General features: G+C 39.2%; 1 protein-coding gene across 1 annotated transcript in view; it reads right to left on the bottom strand.

Annotated features, from left to right (window-relative positions):
* dennd4a (DENN/MADD domain containing 4A) overlaps window positions 1–12,066 on the bottom strand; it is a 21,094-nt gene extending 9,028 nt beyond the window's left edge. Inside the window, exons 1-14 of the mRNA XM_035664873.1 lie at window positions 11,906–12,066; window positions 7,019–7,350; window positions 6,580–6,826; window positions 6,406–6,475; window positions 6,078–6,247; window positions 4,974–5,212; window positions 4,774–4,840; window positions 4,553–4,611; window positions 4,302–4,446; window positions 3,840–4,015; window positions 3,362–3,462; window positions 2,404–2,622; window positions 1,809–1,954; window positions 1,310–1,330 (exon numbers count right to left, since the gene is read on the bottom strand). Coding sequence (XP_035520766.1) covers window positions 1,310–1,330; window positions 1,809–1,954; window positions 2,404–2,622; window positions 3,362–3,462; window positions 3,840–4,015; window positions 4,302–4,446; window positions 4,553–4,611; window positions 4,774–4,840; window positions 4,974–5,212; window positions 6,078–6,247; window positions 6,406–6,475; window positions 6,580–6,826; window positions 7,019–7,329 — 1,971 coding nt within the window. The 5' untranslated portion in view covers window positions 7,330–7,350; window positions 11,906–12,066. The remainder of the gene's footprint in view (window positions 1–1,309; window positions 1,331–1,808; window positions 1,955–2,403; window positions 2,623–3,361; window positions 3,463–3,839; window positions 4,016–4,301; window positions 4,447–4,552; window positions 4,612–4,773; window positions 4,841–4,973; window positions 5,213–6,077; window positions 6,248–6,405; window positions 6,476–6,579; window positions 6,827–7,018; window positions 7,351–11,905) is intronic.
* Window positions 12,067–22,089: the final 10,023 nt, after the last annotated feature.

Genomic DNA, 22,089 nt, shown 5'->3' with positions numbered 1-22,089 from the left:
ATGTCAGTAAGAAGTCTGTCTACATCAGAAATATGGTATAATATATGTGTCCCCACTCCATTTATCTAAAGGGCACTGCCAAGGGAGGGGCTTGATCTTATGAATCCTCCAAGACTAAATTAATCCAGGCTGCGGTGACCTGGACAAAATTGATGCCGTGTTGCTCTAGGGAGATGAGACCATTTAACTGTACCGCTTTTGTGGCAATGCTTGAAACTAAGCTGCCACATTTCCCTCAGCTCAGAACTGACTGTCTGATCTGCTGTATGGAGGAAAAGTGCGCAGTACAAAGGTCCACCGCCTTCCTGCCTGTCTGAGAACAACAGCAGTGGCACTTCTTTGTGTTGAATTGCAAGCCCACGTGTTCTTTTATGTGAGAAAATCACTACTGAATAGATCATTAAAAGCCTGCTATACTGATGCACAGTCACTTGGCTTATCTGAATCGATTACCAGCTTATCTCAGATATGAGCTTCCTGCAAAAATTAATATTATGGCTGCGGCTGAATAACTCCCCACTGCTACTGCGTTACAGGGTTTGTTCCACTCAGTCGAGTGGATGATTCAGTCAACTGCCTCTAACTGACCTATTTGCCCTTGCTTCGATTCTGCTCAGTGTTTCTCCACTAGTTGCCCTTCCTCTTACACCCAAGAGGCCTTTCTCAATCACACACTTATTGTCAACTTCAGCAGCAGAATGAATCAATGCTTCCACTTCTCAATAATAACCACAATGACCACTCGTACAGGAGCTCAAACTGTTCATGCAGGATGTAAATGTGACATCCGGATTGCACAAGTTTGCAAGCATAGAGATTTTTTTGTAAGGGAGGAGGATGTTTTGTCTTTTTTTGTGCCTGTTACAAAACATGTGTAGGCAGGTTGTGTTAATAAAAGCCATCCTCCATCTCATTTTTCTGAATATTTCAGATAGACTTTCGGAGTCAGGCTAGTGCATCCCAGCAAATGGCACAAATAATTAATGCTGCTTTCTCAGCGTCACCTCTGAGTCTCGAACAGTTCTGCATAACCTCCCTGTGTGGTTCATCCTGAAGGCACCTGGTTCAATAATGCAGATTGCTGACACACACTGACAGTTAATGCACATCCTCACTGTCCTGCACTTTTAGCTCCACTCCCTCTGTCCCTCACCTTGATTTATTCAGTACACACACATACACACAGAAAACACTTTGAGCTGAGTCATGCACTAAGAACAATGAAAACCCTTTCATTGGGTTCATACGTAATGCCACTACTGCTAAAAAAGGAAAAAAGTTAACTACAACACAAGCTTTTGTAGCTTACCTTGACTCCAGTGGTAAATAGCTACGAGGCAGTGGCCATGGTGACAAACAGAGCAGCAGAAAAGACAAAAGGCAGAAAATCAGATAAGAAGAGGAAAACAATAGAAAGACCAAAAAAGAAGACAGAAGAGCTCTTTTTAAAAGGACTGAAAGAACAGGGGACAAGCTGAGAAAAGCTTTGTGCTGATATATAGAGGCACAGGGGAGATGTTGTAGTGTTAATTACTCTTTGTTTATTTCTATTAGTTCCTGTTATTTTCTTATTAGCTCCTTCAAATTAAACCAAGGCCTTAATAAGACATCTTAATTGAAAGGACAGCATGTGATCAATCTTTCCTCTAAATGCTTCAGCTTTTTTTCCTTCTTTTGCAAATGGGTGGATGCCAGACTAAATATTGTTACTGGAGCATTTGTTCCTACATAGCAGAATGATGCTGTCCTTCTGATGAATTGTCTCTGACACGGAAAATCCATAATAAAGATTCAGCTGCAAACCTCACCTTATCAACACACTCATCAAAGAAAGCCAGGCTGGCGTCCTTATCACTGACAAAGGAGCACTCCTCGATGAACCGGCTGAACATTTGAGTCTTAGTCATGAGGGAGTAAAACCTCTGATGGGAGCGGTCTCTGCTCTTGAGGAAGCCTATGAAACAGAACATATTATGCAATGACAAACATGACAAGTGGGCATTAATATAAGATTATAAAACTCAACCCGACTTATCTAAATGTTTTAGAACATTTAAGGGGTCAACACACAGATTTCAACATTTACAGGAAATGAATACTGTGGGAAGATAAGTTGTTCTCTGCTGCTCTGCTTACATAAGAGCACACAGATGTGCAGGGACATTGTGCTATTAATCATGGTGGTTTCTCTAACTTGTCATTCAAGCCTAATTTCCACCGAGGCTTAAGCTAAATCACAAGAGTCATTACAGCAGCGATTTAGGCCAAACTTTGATGCAGCAGCACTCAGACCTTAACCTCCTGACCTACTACAGCACTAAATCACATAATACAGGCACAGCAATAATAGATGTCACTGAGTTTTTGTGACTATAGTATAACACTGCAGACTGAGAAGTGTACCTTGGATGTCGAAGAGGGAGCTGGCATCGGTGGTCTTCTCAGACGGGGCTTGGGTGATGGGCAGCAGGTAGGTGCGGTAGCCTCGTAGGATGGCGGCCATAAAGCGCAGGAAGGCCTCCTGGATCTCCAGCTCCAGAGTGTGGAGGCTCTTCCCACCATTGAGCTCACTGTCAGTTACTGTGTGCTCCATCTGCACATCTTCACGGTTCAGCTGACCACCTGAGAGCACACAGCAGTAGATCATGTAGTAGGTCTATGTATGAGCACATAGTCAACTTGGCAACAAAGACTTACATGTTGAAAACCATACAACTGAAGCACAGATTAAGCAGAAAGAAAATTGTTTTAAAATGGTAAGTTGTTAATCTATTTATATATCTCTATAAAGCTCTAACTGCGTTAGCTAACCAAATAATATCCCACCTTCTAAAATGGAGATACCACAATAACTTTTATCAATGCTAAAATTATTTTTTGTGCTTTAGCTGTGCATTGTAACAATATATTTTATCAAATGGAGAATGGCTGCAGAAAAAATCCAAGGTAAACATTATTCTGTCAATCAACTGAAGCTTTTCTAGGCGAGGATTCATTTTGCATTGATGTTTAACCATCACAAAGAAACAAATCCATTGTAGAACAGGCTGGTATTTCTCTTTTTACTGCAGACAAACCATAATAGTACCGAATAGATTTTTTTCAAAATGACTAATTCAAGTAAATGTATACGAGGCAGGTGGAGCAGGGGTGGGTATACCATGAAGACTAAATTATCCTTCATCCACAATATTTCCTGGGAGGCACTAAATATCGTACATTGGTTTTATGTAACAGTGTAAGCATCTAATGAGTTTTCCTGTAAAATTGACTGTACAGGCTGACTCAACAGACTCAAGTAGATAGCCTAAATTATTCATGAAACCACATATAAAATGATACAGCATCAGACTGGACTCACCCTCAGTGAGCTGCTGATAGAGCTTATTCAGGGTATTCAAAAGATGTTTGCAGGCTCTCCTGGGCAAGATTTTCCACGTTAAAGCCTTCTTGTCGTCTTTTCTGAAAGCACACCATATGGTTTTCATTACACGGGAAGACAGTCAAGAAACATTGCAAAGAGATATAAGTAGGTAGATGGATTCACTGTCATCAGCACTGACAATTTAATCTCTTTGCAAAATTGCTTTTGAATTGATGTGGGAGACTGGTGATACCCAAATGTGCTTTTGTGTACAGTAAGAATATTTCAAATTCCAACTCCTATCATTATATAAAAGGCTCTCACTGACAAATACCAAAAACCTTGGGAAGAACGTTCATCATCAGACTTACAGAACTTAAACCATTATTTTTGGCGTCAGTGAGGGACAAAGGGAGTGTTTTAAAGTTGAAGTTGGCCATCTATCACAGAGCAGTTGCAGTCAGAGGTCACTTACTGGGAGATTGTGTTGGTGTCAAGATCCACACAGCTGATGTCAGCTGGGGGCACGTAAAGGTCAAAGTATCGGGAGTCCACACCCACGATGAAAGGGCACGGTGCACTGAGCACATCGGCCAGGGCCAGCGGGCACAGAGGGATGTAGGGGCATGGCCAGTGGAAGGGAAAGATCATCTGAAAGGGAGGAGACGATAGAAGAGATTTAAACAGAGAGCTAGTAAGCAATCTCTCTCATTTCCTCTTCTATTCTGAAAAACTTCATATGCACATTTCTCTGAAGAATGTTTTTCAGCAGTAATTGCTGAACATCCATTATACCAGAGGCTCTTCTTTGATGTGATTATGGGCAGCTATGCCTCTTACCTCATCCACCATTGTACCTATAATCACATTAAAGATCATACTCTTTAGTACTATTATCAGGAAAAGCGGAACAGAAGAAAAACAACAAAGGACTTACAGACACCAGGGCCTCTGTAACACTGGTGAGCACAGCTGGACGCAGGGAATGTACCAGGATTTTGTGCTCGGTGACAGCCAGCACCAGCAGAGTGGCTGCGTTCTTTGGACCCAGATTCAGTAATAATGTGGAGAGGCTTCCACCACTACAGAGCAAAAAAAACACACACACAAATAAATCAAATGGTTCCAAATGACAGCAGCAAGTACATGTCTACATGTTATATTTTTGCATTTTGCTAATGTGCCTACCTAAGAGGCAGTGGAGAGGACACAGGCTGGCTGAGCATCAGGCTGTCATGTGGAGACAGCTGTGGAAGACACACAGGAGTGTTAAAGTGTTAGAGCATCAGTGGGTGGAGGATTTAGCTGATGACGAGTATGCTTAAAGACATTTGTGTCAAACCAAATAAAGCAAGCATACAGAACTGAAGTCATTACTTCACTCATCAAATTTCACATTTCAAGCTTACCTGCACTAGGATGCGTGGTCTCTGAATGGAGGGGAATGGCACGGTTTGCATGAAGTGAGAGATGTGCCTGTTTGTAAAAAAAAAAGAATAATTTAATGAAGCAGTAAGGGCACCAAAACCTAAGAATAGACCTGAATCTTTAAACCAGAGCGACTGATAGACTTCAAAAAAAGAGAATGAATCTGTAAAACATTGCTAACTTTTCAATAGGCAGGGCATGTGGTCCTGAAATGGAGTATCGGTAGAGGAAAGTGAGAAAGCTCCTGAAGGACTGGAAAAAGGGCCAGTGGGAGAGCAGGCAGATGCTCTTGTTGCTGTAAACACTCCTGGTCCCATCAGGTCTGAGATCAGAGCTTGGCAGACCGAGCTGTGAGCGCTGACGCTCAGACAGATTCTCCTCTGAGTAAGGCTCATAGAACTGAATGGCTGCTCCATATACCTGCAAGCAACAGGAACACAACATAAGGGTGATAATCAGATAAGAATATTCAAGCACAAATATGCACACACACAAAAAGACTCGTTAACATCCTAATGCAAACTTTACAAAGACACGAACACACACTGACAAAGTAGTCAGAGGTCCTTTGAAAGAACTTATTCAGGTAAGAGGTTGTGGTGGCTCCAATGGAGAATTTTTAGCGTAATAAATCATCTTAATCATGCTCAGTCCTTTGAAGATGTTCATCCCAAATAAATAAACAAATCATTTCAGGCATGAAGTGCCAGGAGACTAGTCTGCAGACTAGAGGTTGCAGGCAAGAAGGAGTGTGCACTGAGGCGTTCAGCATTTAAAACCAGCCCAAGTGGCGCATGAGCTATTCATTATTCAAAAGATGTGCTGCAAAAAGTCTTTTATGCTGTACTGCTTTCAAAGACTAACAGCATTTTAGTATTCCAAATGCAATGCAGACCATTTTTGATTCCAGTCAGAGTTTAGAAGTTGATTAAGATTGTCAGATATTCTTAGAAATACAACAGTTGCAGTCTTTCAACAAACTAATCCATAAGGGATACTAATGTGCAGAGAGAGACAGAGGAGAAAATAAAGATGGAGAGTCTGGCTCAAAGGAAGCAATCAAGGGAGAATTAGTTTCTTAACGGCCAGAAAACTGATGCCAACTTTGGGGGAACTACTTAATTAATGATGATGTAAACAGAACTTTGCAGGACTTTGTGGAGATTGGTGGTCCATTGACAAAATCAGTGTGCATGTTTGTAGGTTCCTGTGTGTTTCCTGTTGCATGAAACAAAAGTTGAGTGACTTTTTATTGGTAATCGCAAATGTAAGTAGGTGGTTTTACCTTTTCTGCTGAGGCCCCCGTCAATACAAATGTGGAAAAAACAGGCAGGGAGTGTTTGGTGTGTGCTGGCCAGCACTCGATCGTAGCCCCCATAGGCAGGCAGAACATAGGCACTGACTCAGGCAGTGGGAAGGACTCGTAGTCCTCTTGAGGGTACCTACACAGCAGACCTGGACACAAATACACACAACAAAGTCAAACACAGCTGCATAACTCAGTTACATGTTCATTTACAGGCAAGATTAAAACTGACATTTTCCAAAATCAAATTACTAGAGTATTCTGAATTAGGTTCAGCTTGTAGCACAAATACTGCACACTACTTTACCTGCTTTGTATGCGATTGTGTTTGCTTTAGCCAAAGACTTCTTATAACAAAGGTACACTGAGGATCCCCACTGGATAATGAGAAAAGACAAAGGCCATCAAAGATCAATAAAAACCTGCATTATTTGTAAAGACACACTAGAGATCTAACTGTGTTCTCAGAGCTTTATCCCACCATGCTGCTGTTGAGGTTCTTGTCCACCTTACAGAAGGTGTGAGGGGGCGTCTCCCCCTTGCCCGGGATGATGATGCAGACATCAGTGACAGCCAGTGAAGTGTGGGGCTGGCTCTTCGGGGCGCGGCGGTAGGTGATGTAGATGCGTTGGGACGACGAGTTGCTAATGTTGGCAGGGCGACCTGAGGGTGTGGTCTGGACGATGTGACATCCAGGCTTCAGCTTCTCTTTCCATTCATACAGAATCCTAAAATACAGAGTATGAGACTTTTTATATGATTCTTTTGAAAAATATTACTGGACAGCTTTGATAATATATTCATTGAAGAGATGTCAGACTAGAGGATGTGTTTAAGACCCGATTATAGTGACCCAAGGCAGAGAAGTGATTAGTGGTGCTGGGTGAGTGAAGGGTCAGTGACTGAGGATTAGTGCTTACCCAAGATCTGTCAGTGGAGGCTTATCTCTGCCTCGCTTAAAGCACAAGAAAATCTGCGGGCCCCTGAGGCTGGCTCCATTGAGCTCTGCAGAGAGGCCTGAAGGGGTGCTTTCCACAGATGTGAAACCAGGGGGTACCTCTTCACCTAGGGAGCGGATCACAACTGCTACATCGGTAATGGGGGCTTTGGGTTTCACAGACTTGGGACCGGCATCATCAAAGTGTAGTTCCTCCTCAAGAGGCTTGGACGAGTCGGTGAGGCCGGCAACCACAAAGTAGTCGGCTACACGAGGCCCTTTATCCTCCATCATTTCCCATTCCCACACTGGGGGCTGAAAAGTAGAGAAGAGAAGGGGGAGGGCTTCCATTATGCATTTTAATCATAGTGCTATATGTAGTCCGGCTTAAAAACAAGAGTGAAATGGGCCTTTGCCATCAGGAAATGACCTCGCTCTCTGAGCACCATTTAATAATTGTCTTGCTGCTCCAATTGTTGCATCAAACAAGGGAATGGAGACACCATGCAGAATGTAAAATAGACATTACCCAATTACAAATGCATACCATACTGAAGAAATAACAAAATATAATGAGAGCATCTGGAAGCATTTAGCATGCATTCCTGTCTGCAAAAACACCATATTTCACCCAAAAAATTGTGAGGACTTGAAGACCAATGACCTTGCTATGCCATGACTGATTGTGTAAAATAAAACACATGCCTTTGTAGAAAAACAAGAAATGTGTGTAAAGGAAAAGTACTACAACTATAGCTGGGCATTAGGGAAATGAAGAGAGGGTGCAATGTAGTGCAGCAAAAAGCTTTTCCTGAGCTTTTAGCGAAGTACTATTCATATATTCTGTGCTCAACAATGTCGAGAAAAAGAAAGGAATAGGGGGAGCGCCTGTGAGTCAGCTTGTTATAGCTTTATCACAAAGCATGGAGCCCTGGAAGCCCTCTGAGCGCTGGGCCAGTTTATTGTGCTTCAGCTGAAGAGCCTGCTTTATCTCTCTCAGCAGTTCCTTCACACTCACTAGCAAACTGATAAACAGCTGTCTATTATTTCCCCCACTGGGATATGAAGGAGTTAGAATAAAGTTATCCCCTCCCTCTCCTCTGTGCTGGATGTGTCACTGCTAGAAACCATGGCACACAGGAGGCTGTGACTATATCTCGCCCACTTAGGACTTTGGCTTCCACTGGCTTTACAGCTAATGGGTCTGTGTGCCATTCCCCCATGTGGCCGAGTGATGGGACAGAAAGCTAAGCACTGCTTACAGGCTTAGGGCGTGAAACTGACCGCTAACATGAGAACATGGAAAAAGGAAGATAATCTATAGTAGCAAGCAAACTGCAAGCATTACCACAGTCATGCTGAGGGAGGAGAATGATTCAGCCACGTGTAACTGGTCAGTCAGAGTTATTATACTAAAAACCATACGACCATCCAAACCAATTTACCGACAAAAGTCAGTCAGATATATCAACTGTTTCATAAAACTGTTTGCTCTGTACATTAGTGAGAGTGATCTTTTAAAATTATGACTCATCATCACAAGGTTGCTCGTTGTCTCACAGAATTTTTGCCTACATCTGTTTATGATGTTTTTGTCCCATGTTCCCCGATTAGCTGCCGGCTGTTTTGATTCTGGTTGTTTATGCTCTTCGGCTTGAGCCTTGTGGGTATACCCAATGACTAAGCATGCAGCTAAACAGCTAAAAAGTTTTCATCTTTTTTCTGATCTCCTTCGACACTGGATGTTTGTGATTAAATAGCAAAATAGGTAGATTACAGCAGCACTAATGAATAACTGTATTTGCTTCCTTATGCATCTTGTATTCGCTCTGGTTTTCAAAATTGAGAGCCAGTGAAATAAGACATATCTCAGACTGCTAAACTGGAATTGCCCATACATACAGAATGTAGTGGTCAAGTATCATTTTGAGACAACAATTCTATTTAACTTTCCATCATCACAGCTTTCACCCAGCTGCTCATGATAGCGATAGTGTCACAGTTATTATAATAAAGAATGAAAATCATCATTACAATTTCATTTAACAAGATAACAAACAACCAAATTAAAGGCCAACATTTTTTCCTGCTCATTAGAGCCACCTCTTCTTCTGCAAAATACCTGCTCTCAGTAGCATGAATGCTGCTAAATATAAAGCTGATGGCACGGCAGATGTGTCGTATAATACTTGGAAGGTTCAGGATTAAATATAGATGTAATCTCTAGTTCCAACTACCACTACATCCACTGAGTCTATTCCTCCGCCTCAACAGGAAGCACAGACCTAAAATTGTATCCATCCTTGCCATAGCAACAACATTAAAACTGAAAACTAAACTGAAGACTGAGCATTTGTCACTCTGATGCTGAAACGAGCTGGGAACATTACTCTTGTTAAATACAAGTCGATTAATTGTCTGTGTCATTACCACAGATCTATTCCGCTAACAAAATCCGTCTCTGAGACCGCCAAAGAATAACATCTTTTAAACACACATATTTAATGATACATCCTGAATATGAAAATGAAAATCAGTAAACAATACTTTTTGTCTGTGTCATAATATTTTTCCATGTTACTGTACTGACCTAGAAGCTCTTTCACACTCATCTCTCAGAGAAAAAAACATAGTTTTCCATGGGTTTCCAAGCAATGCTTATTGTGGCTTTTACTATGTTTTCCATTAGTGTCTCACGTAGGGATGCAACGATACACTAACTCACGATTCGATAAACACACGATACAAGGTTCATGATACAATTTTCTCAAAATGTTCTTAACAAAATGAGATCGAAGACAAATTGTGATTGAAAAAGATTTTCTCAGTCTTCTACTCTAATCTACAAAATACATTTTCTCTTATATTTTCTTCTTTCTCTATCAGATTATAGAATCCTTTGTCTTTGTGTCTTGCTACCATGATTAATATCACAATTCACTTTTCATCTCACTGATTTGAATCTTCACATAGCTGTATTGCAATTTAACTGTGTCACCATACACCTTTACATTCCTAGTCTCAGGTTGCTAATGCTGCGTAGGCTGCACTAGATTAAGGAGGTTACTCCCCTTCTGCTGTCACGTGTCTTGTGCTTTGTTTTGTGTGTTTGTTTTTTTTATACAGTCTTGCATCCCTCTGATTGTTCAGGCTAACAAGCTAGAGAAAAAAAATCTTTTTAAAATGTCTTCTAAAATCCTTTGAGACCTGCTTTAGTGGCAAAAAGCCTATAAATAAACCTCACTCGACCAGACTTGATATTTCACTTTCTACATGATTCTCAACTATCTTACTTCATGCAGGCAATCCTACGTTAGGTCAAGACTGGAAGTGAGTCACTCAAAGTCTCCTCAGAAAAATGCAATCTTTTCATTCACCACAATTTTCTTCATAACAGAAGCACAAATAAGGACACTGCGGATTTCCTCTTCTTGCCAGCAAACAAGCCAACTTCCCTGTTCGCAACCACTATTGTGTTAATGAGTCACCTCCGTCAGCTTTGCAGGCATGACAAATTGTCAGTAATTTGTTAACCACTTGTGCCATAATGTTCCTAACATTTTAATTTCACATTCAAGAAGCCACAAACTCAGATCTCTTCCCACACTGTCTGAGAACATCATACGTCATATTCTGTACCTGCTACTCCCAGGGCTTCATTTAAGACATTGCCATTTATGGTTGCACCCATTAAATGTAAACATCTGTCTTCTACAATAAGCATCTTTGCATTTTACAAGTGCTTTTCTACACAGAACCAGTTTAAAGGTGGGAATGAATGAACTGAATGAAAATGTTTTTTTTTTGTTTTTGGTTTTAAGCTTAAAAAGAGACAAAATATTTCAAAATGCTGGCTTGACAGGAGCCTTTCATTTTAAACAATATAATTGTTTGATTATCTCTCGTGCCTTCTGATATTTCATGCAGGATTGTGACATAAAATCTTCACAAATACAAACAATCAACCTTCACTCTTCACTGTATGCGCCTTTGTGGTGTGAAATAAAAGCCTTTTGACTTTTGCTTTGAGCATCACAGTGTTGAGTTGTAATTATGGCCCAAGAGACAGAGGCTGTGGCTGCTGGACAGTCAGTCCCAGGCTGTGCAGGGATTAGAGGGCTGTATTAACAGCAGGAGGGGCAGGGAGGATGGGCAGTCTGATCTGGGGAGGGAACCACCACAACATTTCACTCAGCATCTGTTCCCTCTTAGCTATGAAGACAACCCTCACCCTCCTCAGCCATTTGCATTCCTTATGTTTGACAGGGGGGCGACCCTGCCTGCTTGATGAGGAAACCACACACGCCCAAGATAAACAGAGCAGAAAGATGAAGACCAAAATCCTCTAATGTAATGCTGGAATTATAGAAAAATACTAAGTAACTCTGCATGATAAGCCTGCAACGCTGGCATTTCGTGCATTGGCAATATTTGGTTTACCACAAATCCGGCAAATGAAAAACACAACTGACCATAGCGACCATAATAATACAGAGGGGTTTTCTCATATGTCCACATCTGAAGAAGCCATCTTATGGAGCATCTACACGGGATGCAATGCCTCCATATGATTTCACTGTAACCAAAGGGTGTGCTGTAAATATATTGAATCACACACAGGATGCTGACTATGAAGCATTAAATTAGTCCTGCAATGCATATAGCTTAATAATAATATAACCAACCATATGTACCGTGTCGGTTAATTATCCAGAGCAACTATCTAACATTAACATAAGGATCTGGTTTTCTAACGCTCACAGTCTCAAAATATTAAAAAATAAATAAACAAGAGAAACACCTTAATTATAGAGACTGGGTGTGTGACGATGGTTTGTTTTTATTCTCAATAAAATAAGAATCTACTTACATCTCACGACGATTGGAAGATGATCTCTCGAATATGAGCCTACGTCGAAATAAAACCCAGGAATATTATTTCTTAGTGTTTTTGCTTCGTCTGTTTTTTCTTTTCTTTCGCCTATTTGTTACCATAAAAAATAAAAATAATTCACAGTGGGTTGGATGGATCCGAATAGCCTGTGTAGTCCCGAGCAGCGCTTTATCCAGACCTGCGCCGTTCACGTGACTGATTACAACCCTCCCTGACGTCACTGATGACACTGCTGGCAGCTGTGACAGAAGAAACGACGTCGGTAGCTGTGAGGAAACATGTACAAGTTTATACTGGGCACATTGGAGGAAGAACCTAAATAATAACAATAATAATAATAACTAGAATATTTATCACAATAATCATAATCATAATAATCATAGGATTGCAATTAATATTCATTACTGATGAATATGCCAATTATATTCTAGATTAATTGTTCCAAAGATATTCAGTCCTCAGCAAGTGTTTGGCATTTCATAGTATTCAGTTATGAAGTTGCTTATCATTTTTTTTGTCAACTGACTAATCAATTAAGTTTTAATAGAGAGGGCATGACCAAAGTGTTCTCAATGGCAGCTAAGACATACAATACAATTATCATAATAACAGATATTTTAATTTTTAGTGTAAAAAAAGCAAATAATTCTGGAAAATCTCTAAATTATTTGCACTTAATTATTTAATGTGATAGTACCTTCCACACTTCTGAGGAAATCAGCAATATCTCTCTGCCAGAACAATTACATGTACCTGTTTTTGTATTTGAACATTTCAGTCTGGGGAAAACAGCAGCTACAATACTGTGTGCTTTTTCTCTTCGTCAGCCAACTGTCAGCTAAACCTTTAAGTGAAACCAAGTGGATGTTGGTGCGGAGCATAAGGGAATACTGTGTTTGTTTCACTTAGACTTGGACTAATGCCGAAATGAAACTGTTGTGTCAGTAGTTACAAGCAAAATAGGGGGAAAAGACTGAATCGGTGCAGTGCTTGTTGCCACAGACAAAATGGCCTATTCTCTTGCCCTCTACTGCCCTTGTGTGGTGATAACCAAGACATACGGTTTTGGTGAAACTTACAAATGACCATATTTGAATACCGGAAGAAGTACACTGACTTCAAACATTTTGCTGTGTCATCTTTGATGTTATAATTATATCTTGATGATCATGTTTAGAGCCCCATTGCACTGACATTGCTGTCTTGTGGTAGAACAGTTCCTGAAGTCTCTATATCAGACATGTCAGGCCTGTTATTACCTTTACAGAGATGTGAAAGGTTGGAAGATGAGATATTGCATTAGATAAAAAAACAGGATGCAGGTAAAGTGGAATAAATCTATGAATGAGCCAATCACACTTGGCTTGTTGATCTTCATCCCACTTCAGTTGAGAGGCTCTGGTTGGATAAAAAAAAAGAGAAAAATATAAATCCAAGAAATTACCAGGAGAGAGTGAATGACAACTTGAATGCTAAATTGATTTCATAGTCAGCAGCAACAGACTGTGTCTGGGGTTTTCTTTGTCTCTGTGAGACTGAATAATACACAGATTGGAAGCCCTTGTCTCCTGTCCAGGGTGTCTGTGAAGACAGAAAAATCAGCTTTCTTTAAAGGCTTTCTCATCACAAAGAGATATATTATATTATATTACAGATGTACAGAAAGTGAGACAAGTTCCTTACAACGTCTGAAGTTCATTCATATAAAATATATAAAATATATTCATTTGTAACCCATTATGGACATGCTTGGGGAGTAATGGATTACATGTAACAGTTACGTAATCAGGATACAAAAAAGTTATTTGTAATCCGTTACCATTACAGAAAAAGGATATAATCAGATTACAGTTACATTGAATAAAAATAGGGATACTCTGCATTATTGGATTACAATTTTTAAATATGTTTTAAGATGCACAATATACGGCCATGCATATGTGCAGTGTTCACAACACTTCAGTCTCAACACCACTCTGGTTTGGAGTGAAACCACAGCTAATCTAAGAAAGTGTCACAGCCTCTGACACTATATAGGTGGACCCAAATGCACGACTCTGGCACAGACGAAGTTGAAGAAAAAAATATATTTATTTTTTCAACAAAAGGCGCTCTTCTAGGAGGATATCAAAATACTAACAAAAGTCGCTCTCAAGGAGGATATCAAAAAATGCAAACAAAAGTCGCTCTCAAGGAGGATATCAAAAAATGCAAACAAAAACCAAACTTCAGTTGACACATGAAATAACCTGGACTCTGAACTACAACACTTGACAATACTCACTGACTTACTAAACAAGACAACTGACAAAGACAAAGGGAGACAAGGACTATTTATACCATGTGTAAGTGAGAACAGGTGAAAGCAATCAGGGGCGGGGCAGACAATTACAGAGGCAGGAAAATCACACAAAGGGAGGAAGTCAGAATTTGAATAGTGAGAGAAAAGGTGAGTACAAATAAAACAGGAAGGACTTAACATGAAACCCTTAACATGACTAAACTTAACAAACTTGACGAGACACAACAGAAAGAGCTAAAATGATCAGGGCTTCTAGTGAAAAAAAAGTTTCACTATATGGAAATTGTATTTTGTTCCAAAAAAGAGGAACAACATCACAGTACAATGCAAGTTCGGCCTTCCAGTTTAAAGTATATAGACCCAGTTATTGACTCTTGATATCTCTTTGCTCTTGTCTTTATTTGCTTATTTGGTGTTGAGCTAATCCAAAAGTAACAGAAAGTAATAAGTTTTTTGGTAAAAGGTAATTGTAATAATAGTACACAACAGTAACTGTATCCAGTAACCCATCCAACCTTTATTATGGACAATTAAAAGTCCTTTTCAATCAAAATTAATGTTCTATGAAGACTCACAGAGGCAACAATGCCATGTGAATCCAGTTTGTAAGACTTTACTGAAATATCCCAACATCTCACTTGCTCTGACATGCAATTTTATGGTCTGTTTCATCAGAGGCCTCCAAATCTACCGTTATAGTGCTGTCTGGAAAATAAAGAAAGAAAGAAACTCCAAAATGGCTCAAGGCCCAACAAGTTCAAGTTTCCCTCCACAGAGCAACAATTCCCCCACACTTGTATCACACTTTATATTCTGTATCTTCTTGCCCCAGTGTATTATTTATGATGTTCTTAGATGACTTTTATGGTCGCACCGTTGCAAAATCCAAAAATCTGGAAATCTTTTTTATAATTTTAAACACTTTTCTCCAACCAGCAATCTATGAACACCCTGCGGCCTTGACAAGACACCTCTCTGGACTTCAACAGTGGATGTCTACACAACACTGATATGTAAATATGAAACTGCTGAAGGGTTTATGAGGTGAAACCAGTTCAATTTTTACTAAACTAAGTAAACTAAAGAGTAATTCACCATCCACTGTTGTCTGGATAAATAAACTCAAAAAAGGTTCAAGGAAAATTATTAATTGGTATCTGCATTAGATGACAGAAGTCATGTTTAAATGTAGTTTTCTTCTCTTCCATCCTGTCACGATCACTTAATTATTCTTTTGTCACCTAAAATAAATCATTTGTTTACTAAAAATCACTTTTGACGCTGACCTGTTTTGAGTTTCTGTAGTTGACTATGACCCTAAAGAAAAGGTTTCAAGCCTGTTGTATAATAATATTCATGTATCCATACGGTTTTGAAACAAGTTTTCCAGGCTGTAATCATTCCTTTTGTTCATACTCGCAAGTACAAGTTCCTTCCTAAAGTGCTTCCAGTGTACCTGATGGGGAACAAATTCCACAGTTCTCATTCTGTGCAAAAAAGGCTTCAAAAGTTTAGTCTTTTAATCTCTTTGTATTTCCCCAGATGATTTTTTTCTATGCTGAGCTGGAGGGATAGTAGCACAAAGAGGGAATAATTTTGTACTAAAAAGACTTCAACCGTGCAGGATATCCACTTGAGTTGTTTAACTCGACTGCTGATGCCTCATATTAGCATCAGATAAACTTTTGAATACATTTCTTCACAAAATGAGAATTTAGTCCCCAGTCTCTTACTTTGGATGCAGGTTAATAAGGGACTTCTTAATGTCCAGTATGAACAGGAGGAATGACTACACCATGACTTTTAATGTACTATACACATGTGCAGCAGACAAAAAACCATATCCTTTAAATCTTGTTGTGGAGGAGAGCAAATGAAAGATATGGGAAGCAAATACACTTAGAATTTAATATTCACTAGAATTTAGCCACAAAATGTGAGCAAGGGTGATAACATTTAATGTTCTACAGTCAGTCATTATCTCTGACTTCTTAATGCAAGCTATAGCACATAACTCCAAACTATTACTGTCTAGAGCAATAAAGTCACTGCCTTTGCAGAAACATGAATCCGTGGCACTGACATTGGATGATATGTTTGATCTCAGTCTATAGCTCAGTATGAGCTTGTGAGCTATAGATCAAAAACAAAAGTCAGCTTCTGTAGGCGTTAGAGAAGAGAGTCTCTGGCGAAGGCTTGTCAATAACTACAAAATTTGAGCTGTTAAAAAGGGGGGAACAAAGATATACAGGCTGTTGCCATGTCCATCTTATATTTTTAAAATTGTATCTACCAATTGCAAAGAGAAGAAGGACTACATTTAAGCAAAAAGAAGGTAATTTGAAGAGTCTGGATGATGACTGTAACACAGGAAAAAAATTTGTTGCCAGCACAACAAAGAAGTGATGAATGAATTGCTCTTGTTAGAGCTAACAGTGTAGAGTGACAGCGGACAGCGTCTTCTGTTTTTACTCAGGATGTTCACCAGCTATTACATTGAAAAAATAAGAGCCAGCTGTTTTTGGGGTTACTTTGAGTTTTGAAATCAGAACAACTTTACTGTTAAAGACACCTGCTAAAGAATCCAGGTAAAATAACCTTATAATAGAGACTAGTCTTTGGGTGGTCTGAGCTTATTGTTGATGGCTCTCATGGTGAAAAGAAATCAAAAATCACTCACACTAAATAAGGTTGGAAGAACATTTATCAAACCAAATTAATATTTTTCAAGCTGTTTACAAATCAGCCGGTGTGATGTAGAAAATACTATATCAGAAATTACAAAAAGCTCAAGACAATGCTGACAGCTTGACAAGAGACCATCATCAACTGGTCATGCAAGACGGAACAGTTTGAAAAGCTTTACAATGGGTTAAAAAGTTTTTCAAGAATGCATCGAATTTGAAAGTCAGGGTCGTGACCTGTCAAAGGGTCAGGTACTGGTTCACATAAGACTGGATTTGTACTGTTACCTTGTAAAATAAATAAATCTGTCATTCTTCAAGCTCTAGTGTCAATAAAAAAACCTTTCACTGTCCCGCAAGCCTGTTTTTTTTAATTTTTTTTCCAAATTATGTTAACTATAAGGTTCATAAAAATATGTATACAGACCTTATCAAAATATGTACTGGAAATGTTTGTTTTTTTTAAATTAAGCTTTCGTAACTGTGTGAACCCTGCTGTAGATCTACTTGTTTGGAGGGGAAAAAATCAATCAGTACTAGTATTTCTCCTTTTGGTCACCACAACAGCATGATTCAGTGATGTTCATCAGCATTACAGGAGTCACTACCACAGTTTATTCAACAGAAGCTGTCTTTGATAATGATGTTGTTTGCATAGTAATTGTTAAAAATTCTAGTTAGATTTAAACCAAGACCACTGAATTCAGAGAGGTAATTATTAAAACATGGAACCACCTGTTTGGACAGCAGCTAAAGCACACCCAGACTTTGCTGTAGTTTGCATGGTTTATCGTCAATAGTTTTATTTTCTTTTATGTGATTTTAATGATCTTGAATAATAATAAATAAAGAAAACTACTCACTTGTCATTGTTTCAACTCTCACATGTACAGACACCCTGTCTGCCATCTGGTGGCCAATGGGAGGAATAGCAGTATTTATCTAAACATATTTTCTTTCTCTTTTGTTTTAGTTCTCTTATATCCAGTAACTCTTCGTGGGAGTTTTAATGGTTCTCACAGAGGGAGTAAGGATTAATGAATGTCATTTTAATAAGTGTGGGCAATGTGACGCCCTTTGAACTGTAATTAACGGCTACAGCCCATACAAGCAAGCCTGACCTGATAATGATAGTGACTAAATGTGGAATAAATTAATTAAGTGACCTGGTGTTGGATAGACATTGGCCTTCAAAATGGGTGACCAATTCAAACTCAAAATATGCATACACCAACATACTGTAAGTTTAATGACAAATAATCCATGTTATGAAATAATACAGATTTAAGTTTAAATATTAAAATTTGCAAGAATGTTTCTGTATACAGTAGCTGGTATCAAATATCCCCAGCTCAAAAATGATGACTAAACCTCTTTTATCAGCATCTCACTGCATCTTAAATAGTCACTTGTGGAGACCTCAGCTGAAAAACAACTGTCCAGAGTATTCTCATAGAGTCCTCCTCCTTTCAATGACCTCTCTAATTAGACAAATTTAGACAAATCTTTTGTCCATATAATAAATGTTACAGACTTACTTTGTTAAAGGGCGTATTTGTGTAGATTTTGGTCTGAATTTGGGAACAATTATAGACACAGAGGACGTGTGAATGATCAGTCTGACTGGGATGAATACTGATTATGCATTAAGAATGGCTAAGTAAAGATCCAGCTCTGCTCTGATGGATCCTCACAGTTCCTGTAGCAGGACGTGACCGCAATAAAGATCTGCAGTTGAGCTCTGCTGTGGACAGTATTGTGTAGTCAAATGGTACATGTTTAAATAAAATGACTATTACACTAGTAACAGAGTACTGATTAAAATCCTAATAGCAGAGATTCATTGGGACAATGCAAACTTCAACAGAGGTAGTCCAGAGGTGTGCCAGTCATTTTGTATGTTCACTTTTTCCCCCACTTCATTTCCCCCCATAAACCTGCCTGGGCTCTTAATAGCTGATGTCAGACTGAATTGAAAGTGACAGGTTATCCAGCAGCAGTGTGGTCAGCATCCAGGTGCAGCCTCTTGAGAATAAATCAAAGGTGCAACTCTGTCAGAGCATTTAGAGGTATAGCCTCATCCCAGTGGCAGCTTCTGTAAAAAAAAAAACAGCTTTGGCTGAAAGATATAGCTGACAGGCTGACTGCAGCAGAAAGGATTACGCTTCAGGCCTGCATTAGTAAGGGAAAGTCCCCACAGTTCTCTGCAATATTTAACATTTTAATAATCAGCCTAGAGAGAGTCCTACTTTGAATTAACACATAGTCCAGGTTGTTTTATTTAATGTTCTGCTCCTGTACTGTATGAATCTAGGGTATTTTCACATGGAAGTCCAGTCATGTTTGAAAAATGATGAATTTAAGTAAACAAACTTGCACTCCTTTTTGCTAATGTTGGTCATTGTGCTGCAATTTGACATTATCTGTTACTTCGGCAACAACATTTGTTTTTGTTATTCAGTTATGTTTAGTTTAGTTATTGTGCCCTTTCTGTCTGCTTCTATGACAAAAAGAATGAGGGTTTATTGGTATTTAGCTTGCTGATTCAGATTGTTTTTTTCTTGTTTGTTATGGTTGAAGTTTCTTATATGTTATTATATTCTTCTGTACATGTTACTTGTTGCTTAATGCATTTAAATATTAATCCCACGAGTTAACAAAATGTGCTTCATAAATAAAATTGCCTTGCCCCACAACTTTTTTATATGGGCTGAATAAATTATCTTTAAACCTACATCTTCCATTGTACTTTGTACACCAGAAAACCTGCCAGTTGCATAGAATTTCAACTAGTGTACGGTATGTAAATAGTGAATTAATTAAGTTAAAATATGCAACAAACACGCTGTATAACTTAAGTATTCAATGCATCACACTGAAATTGGAAGAGAAACAGAGGAGAAGGAATTAGTTTTTTTTCTACTGTCAGGATTAATTTTATACCTAAAATGTAAATGTGTAAGAAAGGAAAACAAATTACTTTTTCTGAGGCAGTTGATGCCTCTAAATTAGAAATGATGGCGCACAGGTGTGGACAGATGTGAATGTATCAGTGAGAATCTAGAAATCCTTGGAGCAGAAGAGGGAATTACAAGTTTACAATGACATTCTTAATGGCTGTATATTGTGTTTCAAACCTAATCCACGTTGGTCCAGAATGGCTGAACAATGAGTCAGGATCAAAATCAAAGGCTTTTATTTTTTTGTCACAGTGACTCAGCTGAAAGGCAGCACTAGCTCCCCAGCAGCATACCTGCATTTTGAACATGAGTAGTGGCTTCAGCACCTTTTTAGTAGGATGTCGTGCAGGGAGGCTTTTGAGTTTTACACAGTTTGAACTTATCACCTTTCAGTATCTGCCCTGCTCTCAATCTGCCTTCTCTGATAAGTTAAATAAATTTTGTTGGCGTCTCTAACTCTGCCCCCTCTGAGCTGTGAGAAATACTATTAATTATTCCTACGCTGAGAGGACATTCAACAGCTGCAAAATCAAAACCTCTCTAGGGTGCTCACCTCGCTGCAGTGTGACCTCGTCTTTTCATGCTTCTCTCTCTGAAGTACTCAAAGTTGTATTTGGTCCATTAGCTTCTTGACTTACTGGCCATGTTTCCTTTCAGTGGGGCATCACTCAGGCCTTGTTGGCTGCCAGCAGGGCAGCATGTCCATCATCTGTGGAAACCTGCTTCTAACAACTGAGGAACAAACTCCTCTGCTATAGTGAGCTGATTCACTGCAACTTCTATGAGTTCCCATAATATAATAGTCATCCCATTTCAGCAAAGACAACTTTCTTAACCAGCCACAATTCCACTGTCTCTTTATGAATCAGACGTACTTCAGGCTTAATGTTACACTGAAAGCACATTGTTTTCCCCACATAAGTTGCATGTGTTCATGTTTCTATACAGTATTGGTGTTGTGGTTGGAGTCACTAGATGCCTGTGTCAGTAGTTCAGTTACTGCCTACAGTGTTGTAACCACCCCCCCCCCACCTAGAAGTCTTGTCTTTACTGACCACCAGGGGTTTTAACTTCTCACCTTGCTGCAGTGATGTACAGATGTACTCCAGGACTCCGTAACATCACTGTTGGGTGTGGTTACTGGTGCAACAAAGCACACTTCTGACCACACTCAGCAGTGATGCCTGCTGCAGTTAGAGGTGAAACAGGCTTGACAGCCATAGGAGGCAATGACTGAAAATGAATACTGCTTGTCAGCCTGGTGTGAAGTTACTCTTTAAATTAGGCAAAGGACAGTGTTGAATTCTCACACAGTGTCAACACCAACTTAATTAGAAATGCAGGATCGGTGGGGGCGACTGTGCAGTGGTGGAAGTAGTATTCAGATTCTTTAAGTAAAAGTAGGAAAATACCACAATGTAGAAATACTGCATTACAAGTAAAGGTCCTGCATTAAAATTTTTATTTAAATGCCCCCCCTAAGGATAAATGGCCCCTGTAATATCTTGATGTATTATTTAATTGGTTTGATGCAATAACATGTGCACAGGTCTTTAATGTTGTAGCTATTTATGGTGGAGATCATTTTATCAAGTATGGGGCCTAGTTGTATCTAAAGCAATACATCATATTTATATTCATCATCTTATAATTCATGTATTAAAGAGCTGTAAAAAAGAAAATGGCCAGAACATCTTCACAGACCATTAAAACCTTTAAAATGTTGTTCCAATCACAAGTTGTACAGAACTGAAGCCTACAACGTAAATCTTATAGTCGTCAACCTTCTGAAAACTCCATTTAACATGAGATCAGTTTGACAAAATGTCCCCATTCATGAATCTGGAATATGTTTAACAAGACAACATTTTGACACTTCGTATCGCAGGCTGAGGTATAGCCCAGAAATCGTAAGATTAACAGAATAACATTTCTTATTTGTTAGAGTGGAACCCTTCATCCATCAGTATCAAACACACAACGTTCATTGTCATGATGACATTTTGATATTGACACCTTCAGATGAAGAGAGACATGTCCTCTCTAACACTTGACATGAAACGTAAACTCATCTTCTATCTATCCAGGTTATTAACCTAATTGAAACCGATTTCTGATGGCAGAATAGGCTTTTAATTTGAAACTTAAGTACCAAAACAACAAGCAGCATTGATATGACAGCAACTGGAAAAAACCTTCCTCAGAGGAAAAACA

Source organism: Morone saxatilis, unplaced genomic scaffold (assembly GCF_004916995.1).
Source record: "Morone saxatilis isolate NCDOM2014 unplaced genomic scaffold, NCSU_SB_2.0 Contig2, whole genome shotgun sequence".
Taxonomy (NCBI): Eukaryota; Metazoa; Chordata; class Actinopteri; family Moronidae; genus Morone; species Morone saxatilis.
This window is presented reverse-complemented; position numbering and strand designations above follow the sequence as displayed.